The sequence below is a fragment of the Bufo bufo genome, chromosome 2, assembly GCF_905171765.1.
Source record: "Bufo bufo chromosome 2, aBufBuf1.1, whole genome shotgun sequence".
Lineage (NCBI taxonomy): Eukaryota > Metazoa > Chordata > Amphibia > Anura > Bufonidae > Bufo > Bufo bufo.
Window position 1 is genome coordinate 391738425 of NC_053390.1, and position 13583 is coordinate 391752007.

Genomic DNA, 13583 nt, shown 5'->3' on the forward strand with positions numbered 1-13583 from the left:
ATAGCTAGGAATTGGAAGAGAGCAGTGATACCTACAATAGGAGAAGTGCACTCACTAGTATCAGACAACAAGAAGTCAAAGTATTTTTACACTCACTGGTCTAGGTGGGAATCTCTTCCCCCTTCCATAGCTTCATAACTAGCTTAATGACTATCTCCCATTAGGTGACCCATTGACAATATCCCGCTCAAGTAACCACCTGCCCCCCATTGGTGAGAGGGCAGGTGTTAATCTACATCAACACATGTCCAGGAGTGAGTCCCGACGAATTTATGAGTTTGGAAGCCTGTTACCATCAGGACTAAATTCGGAGTTGGAACTTTTTGTTTTTTTGTGAGGGGGTCCTTGGTTCGATGTAGGGTCGTAGGTCAGGCCGTGTATCGGCACTGCGACCCTCCCTCGACCTGAGGTCTCCCATCAACTTTGTTATTGGGGTCATTAACTTCATTATTGGTGTCATCACTGCTGTTAGCCTTGCTAATACTGCGTTTGTCATCATTGTATTGTGGAACTTATGGAAGGAAATATAGATGTAAGTCTAATATACCAAGTATTGTCTAGCAACTACCAGCACCCCATATCCATACTGTATTAGACATCCACAATTTAAAATTATCCACGTCTATTTTAAAATCATTTTTGAAATTATTTATTATTAAAAGTTTTATTAAGTGTAAATTATTGTGCTATGATCTTATAAAGGATGTATCCACAAATGGGATATTTGATGAATAAAGTTTCCTCTTTCTCTCCTAATATTTGCAAGAAAGGGAAACGTATCTTTAATGATCAAAAGTCCACTTAAGAATAATTGATATTAAAAATCGGAAGTTTTCAATAAAAACAGATTGTGAAAAATCAGAAGTCTCAGATATCGAATTTTACAGAAACGGAAGTATTGAATCCTGAGGTCCGATCCAGGTTTTGAAGATAACTTTGTGGAGTATATAAGGCGTATACAGACAGGTGTGGCGCAACCACTGAGGAAGGGAGAGTTATAATTCCCGAAACGCGTCTGGGTTCAACGCCATACACCTGTCGATATCTCTTCAATTGCATGGCCATGCAGACAGGACTTCTATATTTGAAAAACTGAACATCCGAAAAATTGAAGCTCGGAATCATCGGATTGAATACAAGAGAGACGTCACTACCGGACCATACAGGAAGTGACGTAAGTACTACTCCGCGAGTATTGAACGCGGTCATCAAACAGAGCAACGTGAGACGCCGTTCTCATACACCACCTGGTGCGCCCTATCTGCTCTGTCTGAGCAAACCGCAGGACCAAAGTGGACTACCCACACGAAGGGGAGGTAAGCGGCAAATAAGCCGGCAAGTCCATTCTCAATTTCTTTCGTCCGCAATATCACTAAACATCATGGGACTGTCACCAGATATATGAAGCACTGGTCGATTGCCCGAACCTCTAGTGTTGTATAGGTACTACTTACATCTATTGGGGACATATTGGATTCCTATGGAGACATAGGCCACATCAGAAGGCCCCACATAGCACCTTAGATACAATCTATGATAAAGGATCCTCTGGACATTGATTATATTCATCTACCCCATTGTGGTCATATTGATGCATTTGTATTTTTATTGGGCTGTTTTATATATTATATATTGCTAGCTATTTTATACATTATTATTTCATTTATAATAAATGTGTGCTAATTGGTAGAGTACTCGTCCATATACATTTGTCTAACTTCTACTTTATTTAGAGAGGTAGGGTGTCCTCTCCCTGGACTTGTAGCACCATACCATAGGCTATATAGGAGAGCAGCCACCACCACTACTATATAGCCGTTAATCTACATCACAATTGTGTTCCCTGACACTCAACACATCTCCTGTGAGCCGAGTAGAACTATGTGTTAATACGGTTACAATAGTTTTACCATTGTTCATTATTATTCGTTTAAAATGAAAGATTGCATGGTATCCACTCACTACCGATGAGCAATGGACTAGCAACTACTCAAGACCTGCTGGACTGGTTTAATAACGGCAATACTGAATATTGGCTGATCCATCTGTTGTGATACCTTCCACTGCATTCTATGTATCTTTGTACCATTGCTTACGGTATAAGTATATTACGGTGTAGTTAAAACCCAAGAAAAATCATGTTTAAAAAAAATATATAATAAAAATACGAATGTGTGCGTGGCCCCACAGAAACAAATGGGTCAGTGTGCGAGGATTAAAACAAGATGAATAGCACAGGTGAAATACCGTATATGTATGTGTATAAATACACTTTCTAATCTGCTAAAAACCTTGTAAAACAAAGCAAAATTGAAAAAAGTCTGCCTTACGTTAGTCTGCGAATGACTCCAAAGGATGCTGAGAATTTCGGCTTTGAATTTCTAAAAATGAAGAAAGCAGACTGTTAAACACTATTACAGGACATGCCCATCAGCATATATTTCATCTTGTGGTGCAGTATGCATTGTGTTACTAGGTGAAGGGACATTTAAAGTACTATAATGTATACGTGTAAAAAAACTAAATCTGTTAATAACGTGATCAAAACAATTATAGGGTATACTAGTCAATGAGGGGCATTTACTAATGCTGTTATGCCACAATATTGGCGTACAAAAGTCACAAATTATGGCACAAGCCACATATGCGCAATAGTTTGGCACTTTTTAAGCTTCTCGCCACTTTTCTAAAGTGGAGAGAAAAGGGAGTGTGGCTTAGTGGCCAGAAACTGGCGTATGTTATAGCTCAAGTATACGCCAGACCCTAGCTAGTTTACACTTCAGTTTCTGGCGAACGGACTTCCAAATATGTGCCGAATTTATTATCAGGCATCTGATTCTTAAAGGGGTTGTGTCTCACTTCAGCAAATGGCATTTATCATGTAGAGAAAGTTAATACAAGACACTTACTAATATATTGTGATTGTCCATATTGCTTCTTTTGCTGGCTGGATTCATTTTTCCATCGCATTATACACTGCTCATACCCAGGGGTTACAGCCACTGCTGCGGCACAGATACAAGGTGGACGGAATGGATGCTGCTGCACATACGTACCTACGCATGCTCCTGGCCAATAGAGAGGCTGGTGTTTTTTCCTATATGGCCACCACTTCTGGATTGAAGGGTGGTCGTAATCCCTGGAAACGAGCAGTGTATAATGTGATGGAAAAATGAATCCAGCCAGCAAAGGAGGCAATATGGACAATCACAATACATTAGTAAGTGCCTTGTATTAACTCTTTCTACATGATAAATGTACCGTAATTTGCTGAAGTGAGACAACCCGTTTGATAAATTAGGCGCATCTCACTGACAGCCTTGATAAATGTCCCAGAATGTGTCTGATGATGATAACTTTCAACCAATATTGGTCTATGTCTTTAGTGATCTCCCACCTTCCCAAATAGGCCTCAACTGTTCATTTGAATCTTAAAGGGGTATTCTGGTAGGTACAAGTTACCCCTTATCCACAGGATAGGGTATAACTATCAGATTGGTGGGGGTCCTACCGCTGGGACCCCCACAATCACGAGAAAAGGGGACCCATAGCCTCTGCAGGCCCCCCACTGCTCCCTAAAAAATGACCGAAGCGTCCAGTTGCACATGTGTGCGGCCACTCCATTAATTTCTATGAATGAATGGAGAGCTCTGTGGATATGGGATCATTTGTACCTACCGAAATACCCCTTCAATAGCTAGTAGAGGATAATGAGCTGTACATACCTCATAGTCTTCTGATTTCACAACTAAAGAAGGAACCAAAGAAAAGAATTCATGTAGCACCTTCAGCACAAGGGGACGCTTGTCACAGCCTAGTTTAGGAGACAGAGCATTCCAGGTAGATCGAATGTCCACCACCTAATGATAACAATACAAATAAACATAACTACATTGGGATTAAAGGCATAGGGTATAATATTGTACAGACATTTTTGTATAACTACTGTGAATATCTAGACATTGTAACCCCAACTATTCCTGGGTTAAAAAATATTTGCATTCCTTATATAAAAACACTAAAGCTCTGTTCGAATCTGCGTTGGAGATCCCCCTCTTGTAGATTACATGGCATTTGATCTGAAAAACAGCACTGGATGCATGCAATTTTACCCATCAAAACAATGGACAACACACTAAAACCCAACCCAAGTCAATGGGATCCATTGGGGTGCCGTCAGTATATTCCCAATCCCTACAGATCCAGTGTATATCTACACTCAGCAGTGAAACTGCGACACCTAGAAGGAAAAGTCATGGAATTATGTAAATCAGAGGATCAATAGACCTGACATGCAAATTACGCCTTTTTTCAATGTTCTGCAATTTCAATTCTGAGGTGTATATACAAACATAGGGCAAAAGTCTGGACACACCCTTTTAACTGGTGCAATTTGTAGAACATTAACTTCCAATGTGTGAAGGGAGGCTGCATTATGTGGTGGAGGAAACGTTTTCGGCCTCCATTTTGAAATCCGCCATATTGAATTCAGCTCAGGTTTTTCCAATGGGAAGGGGATTATGCGATATATCAGTCTTGGCTAGAATTTACTGAGAAACACACTGGAAGTGTCAGTTTTGACCTATTTTTAACTGTTTATGAGTTAAGTGAAGTCAGTTTCAAAACATATTCTATGTGTCCACCATTCTGTTAAATGCACGTGGTTTAACGTTTAATCCAGTCTTCGTGAATATGCTGAAGAACCGCAGGTAAGTAATATAAGCAAGCTTAAAGGGGTTCTGCAGTTTGTTTAAAGAGGTTCTGCACTTTCATTTAACTGATGATCTATCCTCTGGTGGATAGATCATCAGCTTCTGATCGGCGGGGGTCCGACACCCGGGACCCCCGCCGATCAGCTGTTTCAGAAGGCAGCGGCGCGCCAGCAGCGCAGCGGCCTTCTCACTGTTTACCGCCGGGCCGCCAGCCCACTGGCGTCACGACTAGGATCAACTAGCGTGGGCGGGGCTAAGCTCCATTCAAGTGAACAGAGCTTAGCCCCGCCCACGCTAGTTGATACTAGTCGTGACATCAGTGGGCCGGCGGCCCGGCGGTAAACTGCTCGAGCGCCGCTGCCTTCTGAAACAGCTGATCGGCGGGGGTCCCGGGTGTCGGACCCCCACCGATCAGAAGCTGATGATCTATCCAGAGGATAGATCATCAGTTAAATGAAAGTGCAGAACCCCTTTAAACTGATGATCTATCCTCTGGATAGATCATCAGCATCTGACCGGCGGGGATCCGACACCCAGGACCCCTGCCGATCAGCTGTTTGAGAAGGAAGCAGCGCTCCAGCAGCGCCGCGGCCTTCCCACTGTTTACCGCAGGCCAAGTGACGTCACGACTAGTATCACTGGCCTGGTCGCGGCTAAGCTCTGTTCACTTGAATGGAGCTTAGCCGCGTCCAGGCCAGTTGATACTAGTCGTGACCTCACTGGCCCTGCGGTAAACAGTGAGAAGGCCGCGGCACTGCTGGAGCGCCGCTGCCTTCTCAAACAGCTGATCGGCGGGGGGTCCTGGTTGTCAGATGCTGATGATCTATCCAGAGGATAGATCATCAGTTTAAACAAACTGCAGAACCCCTTTAAATCTGAATAATAAAATAAGTGTGGAAATGCAGAATGCACAAAAGCTAGTGCTAACTATAAGCATAGAACAAATCAATGATGCACACACTCTTCAACGGACTGTTTTTGCAGAAGGCAATAACTATTCTGGGAAAATTTCCCTAATAAAACTATGTTTACGAACAAAAATTGAAACTGTGTGTACATCATCACTATCAACAAGATGTGAAAGTGAAAAAATAAGAACATGTATGGGAAAAAGAGGTTGCAAAACTAAAACCTGTACTAAACCTATAATGCAGTGTGTAAAAATATAAAAAAACACAGGTGATGAAAATAAAACCATAAAACAAGAATAGCTTAAAGAATACCCAAACTCCCAACAATTACTTCATTTCTCATTTGTCTTCATCAACTGAAACAAACAGAAAATATATATTAGAGCAGAGGTCCCCAACCACCGGGGGTGGACCAATACAGTGTCGTGGATCATCTGGTACTGGTATATGGGGAGCACCGGAGTTGAATGGCAGGGATGGGAACTACTGTCTCCTGTGCCCCGCCATTCACACGTCCATTGTTCTTGGTCTGCATTAGTTCCGCAATATTGTGGAACGGGAGCAGACCCATTAATTTCAATGGGGCCGCAAAAGATACGGAGAGCACGCAGAGTGTTGTCCGCATCCGTAGTTCCGTTCCGCAGCCCCAAAAAAAGATAGAGCATGTCCTATTTTTATCCGCAATCGCGGACAAGAATAGGCATTTCTATCATAGGGCTGGCCATGTGCGGTCCGCACACTTACTCACGTGTGAATGGACCCTAAGCCTCATTGGCTGAGAGGCGCTAGGCCTGAGACCTATAAGGTAGTGCTAAGGTGCAGGATGATCTCAATGACATCATTGCAACCTCCTGTGCCGGGTCACAAGCGGCGTGACGACATCATCACGTCACCAGAAACCCGGCGCAGGAGGCTGCAATGAAATTTACTACCATCAGTACCATAATGCAGGCAGCCAGGGAAGCAAGCTGGAAGAGGTCGGAGGGAGGCAAGTATTTTGTTCTTTTTTTGGGTGGGTTTGTGAACACTACTGGGGGCAATACAGGGGGGTTGATGCATTATTTACTTATTTATATGTAAAGAGGCACTAATGGGTGGGGGGGCATATTTAAAGAGACCGCTACTAGGGGGAACTATGTTTAAAGAGGCCATTACTGGAGGCTCTATATTTAAGGAGCACTATATTTAAAGAGACCACAACTGGAGGGCACAGTATTTAAAGAGGCCACTACTGGACAGCAGAATATGTAAAAAGGGCACTACTGGGGGGTATTATATGTAAAGGGGGCACTATATGTAAAGAAGCCACTATTGGGGGGGGGGGGCATTATATGTGAAGCGAGCATTACTGGGGGCATTATATGTTCATAGGGCACTACTGGGGGGAGGGGACATTATATCTACTGGGGCCTAAATGGGGATGATTACTAAGTAGGGGCACAAAAGGAGGCATTAAAACTAAATATGTTCAATTATGCAGAAACAAGTTGTGGTCAGGAGACAACATCAGAGTGATCTGTGCATAACTGGAAAAAAGGAAAAAGAATGACTCCAATCAGAGGAGACATCACTGTAAGTCACTGAGTGGGGGCCTAAACGGGAGTATTAATTATTGTGTTTTGTTATGTGATTTAACACCCCCACCCCCAGTCTGCGGGAAAATTGTCATGAATCCAGTCCCTGGTATAAAAAAGGTTAGAAAGGTAAAACTGAATGTCTGTACTCAGCACATCATGTAAAATGCCCTCACCTCAGCCTGACATAGAGCATGAAGACCCTGTAATACCAAGGCTGCAGGAGTAGAATGGTCAGGTTTAGTACATTCATTCACCACTTGAGTAATGGCAGCCAGCATGTCTGCCCCATGCTGATACGGCCTGAAAGAATAAAGCATGAAACACCAAAAAGGTTTATAAGAACGTTCAGAAGAAAGGATGCATATGTACACCATAGTAAATGTTCACTTTAGATTAACCTACACTTACTGGAGAACTGCATATAAAACTTTCCCAAAATATACTTCTATTAATGGAATTAAACCATATTCTGCCTACAAAACAGCAGGCACAATCTGTCATAAAGCCGCCTGCATGTGATGATAAACTGCAGGGAACCTGCGGCTATTCAAATTTACAGCAGCTTACCTATACTATTATCTGACTGCTCCCACTCATAATGTAGCAATTCCGATAACAGCCATATATTACAGAATTAGGAACAAATTCAAACCAGCTGGCGGATGTCTGAAGAGAGACTGGTTGTTTCTCGGTATAGGATACAATGGCATAAAACTGCATGCCTTCTAATGCTCATAACAGAAACATAGAAACATAGAATGTGTCGGCAGATAAGAACCATTTGGCCCATCTAGTCTGCCCAATATACTGAATACTATGGATAGCCCCCGGCCCTATCTTATATGAAGGATGGCCTTATGCCTATCCCATGCATGCTTAAACCCCTTCACTGTATTTGCAGCTACCACTTCTGCAGGAAAGCTATTCCATGCATCCACTACTCTCTCAGTAAAGTAATACTTCCTGATATTACTTTTAAACCTTTGCCCCTCTAATTTAAAACTGTGTCCTCTTGTGGTAGTTTTTCTTCTTTTAAATATGCTCTCTTCCTTTACCGAGTTGATTCCCTTTATGTATTTAAAAGTTTCTATCATATCCCCTCTGTCTCTTCTTTCTTCCAAGCTATACATATTAAGGTCCTTTAATCTTTCCTGGTAAGTTTTATCCTGCAATCCATGTACTAGTTTAGTAGCTCTTCTCTGAACTCTCTCTAGAGTATCTATATCCTTCTGGAGATATGGCCTCCAGTACTGCGCACAATACTCCAAGTGAGGTCTCACCAGTGTTCTGTACAGCGGCATAAGCACTTCACTCTTTCTACTGCTTATACCTCTCCCTATACATCCAAGCATTCTGCTGGCATTTCGTGCTGCTCTATTACATTGTCTTCCCACCTTTAAGTCTTCTGAAATAATTACTCCTAAATCCCTTTCCTCAGATACTGAGGTCAGGACTGTGTCAAATATTCTATATTCTGCCCTTGGGTTTTTACGCCCCAGGTGCATTATCTTGCACTTATCCACATTAAATTTCAGTTTCCAGAGTTCTGACCATTCTTCTAGTTTTCCTAAATCCTTTTCCATTTGGCGTTTCCCTCCAGGAACATCAACCCTATTACATATCTTTGTGTCATCAGCAAAAAGACAAACCTTACCATCGAGGCCTTTTGCAATATCACTTATGAAGATATTAAACAAAATCGGTCCCAGTACAGATCCCTGTGGAACCCCACTGGTAACATGACCTTGTTTTGAATGTTCTCCATTGACTACAACCCTCTGTTGTCTGTCACTCAGCCACTGCCTAATCCACTCAACAATATGGGAGTCCATGCTCAATGACTGCAGTTTATTGATAAGTCTTCTATGTGGGACAGTGTCAAAAGCCTTACTAAAATGTAGATATGCGATGTCTACTGCACCTCCACCGTCTATTATTTTATTCACCCAGTCAAAAAAATCTATAAGATTTGTTTGACATGATCTCCCTGAAGTAAACCCATGTTGTTTTTCATCTTGCAATCCATGGGATTTTAGATGTTCCACAATCCTATCCTTTAATAGGGTTTCCATTAATTTCCCTACTATTGATGTCAGACTCACTGGTCTATAGTTGCTCGATTCCTCCCTACTACCTTTCTTGTGAATGGGCACGACATTTGCCAATTTCCAATCTTCCGGGACGACTCCTGTTACTAATAATTGGTTAAATAAATCTGTTAACGGTTTTGCCAGCTCACCACTAAGCTCTTTTAATAATTTTGGGTGTATCTCATCAGGCCCCTGTGACTTATTTGTCTTCACCTTAGACAGCAAACTTAGAACATCTTCCTCTGTAAAGATACATGCATCCAACGATTTATTAGTCATTCTTTCTAGTGGAGGTCCTTCTCCTTTTTTCTTTTGTAAAAACTGAACAGAAGTATTCATTAAGGCAGTCGGCTAGCCCTTTATTCTCTTCTACATACCTTCCGTCCTTTGTTTTTAATTTAGTTATTCCTTGTTTTAATTTCCTTTTTTCATTTATATATCTGAAGAATGTCTTATCCCCTTTTTTCATAGACTGAGCTAGTTTTTATTCTGCCTGCGCTTTAGAAGTTCTTATAACTTGCTTGGCCTCTCTCTGCCTAATCTTGTAGATTTCCTTATCTTCATTGCTCTGTTTTTTTTTTATAATTACAAAATGCTAGCTTTTTATTTTTAATGATTTGGGCCACTTCTGCTGAGTACCACAGTGGTCTCCTCCTTTTTTTGCTTTTACTGACAAGTCTAATGCAATTTTCTGTTGCCTTCAATAATGCACCTTTTAAGTAGTCCCATTTCTCCTGGACTCCATGTAATCCGTTCCAGTCTGATAAGGACTCATTTATGACTAATTTCATTTTTGAAAAGTCTGTTTTTCTAAAATCTAAAACTTTTGTTTTTGTGTGGTGGGACTCTTTCATAGTTCTTATATTAAACCACACTGACTGGTGATCACTAGATCCCAAGGTTTCGCCTACAATGACATCATATACCGAATCCCCATTTGTGAATACCAAATCCAAAATGGCCTCCCTCCGGGTTGGCTCCTCAACCACTTGTTGTAGAGATAACCCCAGTAGGGAATTTAGAATATCTGTACTCCTGGTAGAACTTGCTATTTTGGTTTTCCAGTTTATATCTGGAAGATTGAAATCTCCCATAATGATAACTTCTCCTTTCATTGTCATTTTAGCTATTTCTTCAACTAGTAGATCATCTAGTTCTTTAACTTGACCAGGTGGTCTATATATCACACCTACACGAGTTACTGCATGGTTAGCAAACTGCAACGTAACCCAAACTGACTCTATGTTGGCCTCACCAACTTGTATTAGGTTAGATTTAATGCTATCTTTCACATACAGGGCCACTCCTCCTCCTTTCTTGCCTTCTCTGTCTCTTCTGTATAAAGAGTACCCTGGTATGGTTATGTCCCAGTCATTTCTTTCATTAAACCATTATAAATTTGTATTCTACATTTTTCCCCGGTTTTTCCCTCTGCAGGCTCCATCTGTAATTCTGAGACAGTGGGTGGAAATTCTGCTCCCCTGTCTGTCTGTAGCACACCCTCATAAGTAGGAGCAGTAATGGAGGACATCACACAGCAGTAATAAGTAGATTAGATTTGAATCCAGCAATGAAATATGGTCTACAGCTGAGACCTGTGTGAAGTTGGCACCCCATGTTCTTAAATTTCAAAAAGAAATACACTATTAGTTTGTGCTGCGTTTGTGTTTCGTTTGTGTTGCAAAAATGAACGTTTGCTGCGCTTTGGTTTCCAAGATATTGCGCGCTTGATTTGCTGAAACCCCACCCACTTTCCAACCCAAGTTTTAAAATTTCAAAAAGAAGTACACCATTCTTTTGTGCTGCGTTTGTGCCTCAAAAATGAACGTTTGCGCCGCTTTTGTTTCCGAGATATTGCGCGCTTGATTTGCTGAAACCCCGCCCACTTTCCACCCCATGTTTTTAACCCTGACCCTAGACCCCCCAGGTGTGCTGGCAGCTTGCCCCCCCTTTGGGCGCAAGCATTTTTATTTTATTTTATTCTGCGCACACTGACTGTGGCCGGCACTCTTAGCGTCCGGCCACTGTTAGCGCATCGCACACCCCACCGCTGATCAACTTTTTTCCACATTATTTGTCCTTTTTTTTAATTTTGTTTTTTATTATTGCTTTTGTCTGTTAGGTTTAGGGTAAGTGCACGAACACCCGTGCCCCCACACACACGCACACCAAATAAAGTTCATCACACACACACTCCCCTATGGCCCACCGGATGTTCTCGGCTGAGGAAGCATACGCCCAGCTTACCTCCGAGTCAGAGAGCCCCAGTGAGGACCCCACTTTCCTTTTGTCATCCGCATCCTCCTCATCATCTAGCGATGATGATGAGCCCACAAGGCGGTGGAGACGCCGCCAGGCGGAGCAAAGGGACCGCCATGCTAGGGACCCTGTGGCCTACACTAGTACGAGCAGCTCTGGGGCTCCTACTAGTTTTCTGGGCCAACCAGTTAAGTCCACCGGAGCCCCCTAGCGGTGAACTTGTCTGGTATACTCCAATGCGTTTTGAGCCCGTGATTCCTGATTTTGTAGGCCAACCAGGAATCCAGATTTCCACAGCGGGCTTCACTTTAGTCTTTTTTTCAGTGACCACTTTGTGAATCTGAGGGTGGAGCAAACAAACCTGTACGCCCAACAATTCATTGCTCAACACCCGGGCTCCTTTTTGGCTAGGCCCGGTGGCTGGACCTCGGTCAGTGCAGCAGAGATGAGGACGTTTTGGGGCCTTGTGCTGCACATGGTCCTGGTCAAGAAACCTAGTGTCAGGCATTACTGGAGTGGGGACGTCCTCTACCAGACCCCACTCTACAGTATGGCCAGGACACGTGCATGGTTTGAGGCCATCCGGAAATGCCTGCATTATGCAGATGATGCAGCATGTCCCCTCCAAGGTGATCCTGCCTATGACCGCCTGTACAAAATCAGGCCGGTCATCGATCACTTCGATCAGCCAAATTTGTGCAGGTCTATGTACCTGGATGGGAGGTCGCGGTTGATGAATCTCTCATTGCTTTCAAGGGGAGACTCATTTTCCGCCAGTATGTTCCCTCTAAGCGGGGGAGGTATGGTGTGAAGCTGTACAAACTTTGTGAGAGTACCTCAGGGTACACTTACAAGTTTCGTGTGTATGAGGGGTGAGATTCCCGTATTCAACCCCCAGAATGTCCCCCCACTTTGGGTGTTAGCGGGAAACTTGTGTGGGACCTTATGCACCCACAGCTAGATAAGGGTTACCACCTGTACGTGGATAACTTTTATAATAGTATCCCCTTGTTCCAGTCCCTCGCCGCCAGATCCACGTCCGCTTGTGGGACCGTGTGGAAAAATCAACGCAGCCTCCCTACCCACCCCCTCCAGGTACCTATTCCCAGGGGTGCGACCCGTGCCCTTACCAGTGGAACATGGGGTTGAAAGGGATTTCATCAAATCAAGCGTGCAATATCTCGGAAACCAAAGCGGCACAAACGTTCATTTTTGCAGCACAAACGAATGGTGTATTTCTTTTTGACATTTAAGAACATGGGGTTGAAAGTGGGCGGGGTTTCATCAAATCAAGCGTGCAATATCTCGGAAACCAAAGTTACGCAAACGTTCATTTTTGCGGCACAAACCAGTACAAACGCAGCACAAACAAATGATGTATTTCTTTTTGAAATTTAAGAACATGGGGTGCCAACAGTGAATTGGCAAAACCAAGCACATCGCTGTACAAGTCACCGACTACTATGACTTGCACTGTGAATGGCATTACAGGCGAGTATATAATGTTTTTTTATTATTAAGACATTGTAAGGGTTGTTAGAGTTTGTTAATGATCTCGGACAGCTCCGTTAAGTGTCATGTTAAAGCATGTTACAATTGTATCACAAAGTTTTTTATTTATGCAATATTTTTTTTTAATTAATGCAAAATTGTTTAAAAATAGGGCTACTCTTTAAAGTTACCTTTGCTTGCAGATGTCTCTGATAGTTGCTGCTTTAGCAACAGTTTTTTCCCACTGTGTCTCCTTCCCAATTGATAAGCTTTGAGAATCAGCCTTGGCAATCAGTTTCTGAAGTTCTGGATAGACTCGATCCTGCAACGGAGAACGGTAAAACAAACATAACAGGTTCCGCTACTGAAAGGAAGTATTAAAGACAAAGGCAGTCCACCTTTTAACCTGTCATGATACAAATATGGTGCAAACTGAAGGCATCATATTATAGAGCAGGAGGAGCTTTAAAGTTCTGTGGGAAATTATTTAGTAAAACCTATATTTATTTATCTGTCTACTTATTCTGAGCTAAGGAGTCGTGT

The 13583-nt window shown here is 42.6% G+C and overlaps 1 protein-coding gene across 1 annotated transcript in view; it reads right to left on the reverse strand.

Moving 5' to 3' along the window:
- Positions 1 to 13583, reverse strand: part of FOCAD (focadhesin) — a 246965-nt gene that overhangs the window by 110063 nt on the left and 123319 nt on the right. Inside the window, exons 14-17 of the mRNA XM_040417224.1 lie at positions 13232 to 13362; positions 7374 to 7500; positions 3726 to 3860; positions 2331 to 2381 (exon numbers count right to left, since the gene is read on the reverse strand). Of these exons, the coding sequence (XP_040273158.1) occupies positions 2331 to 2381; positions 3726 to 3860; positions 7374 to 7500; positions 13232 to 13362 (444 nt within the window). The remainder of the gene's footprint in view (positions 1 to 2330; positions 2382 to 3725; positions 3861 to 7373; positions 7501 to 13231; positions 13363 to 13583) is intronic.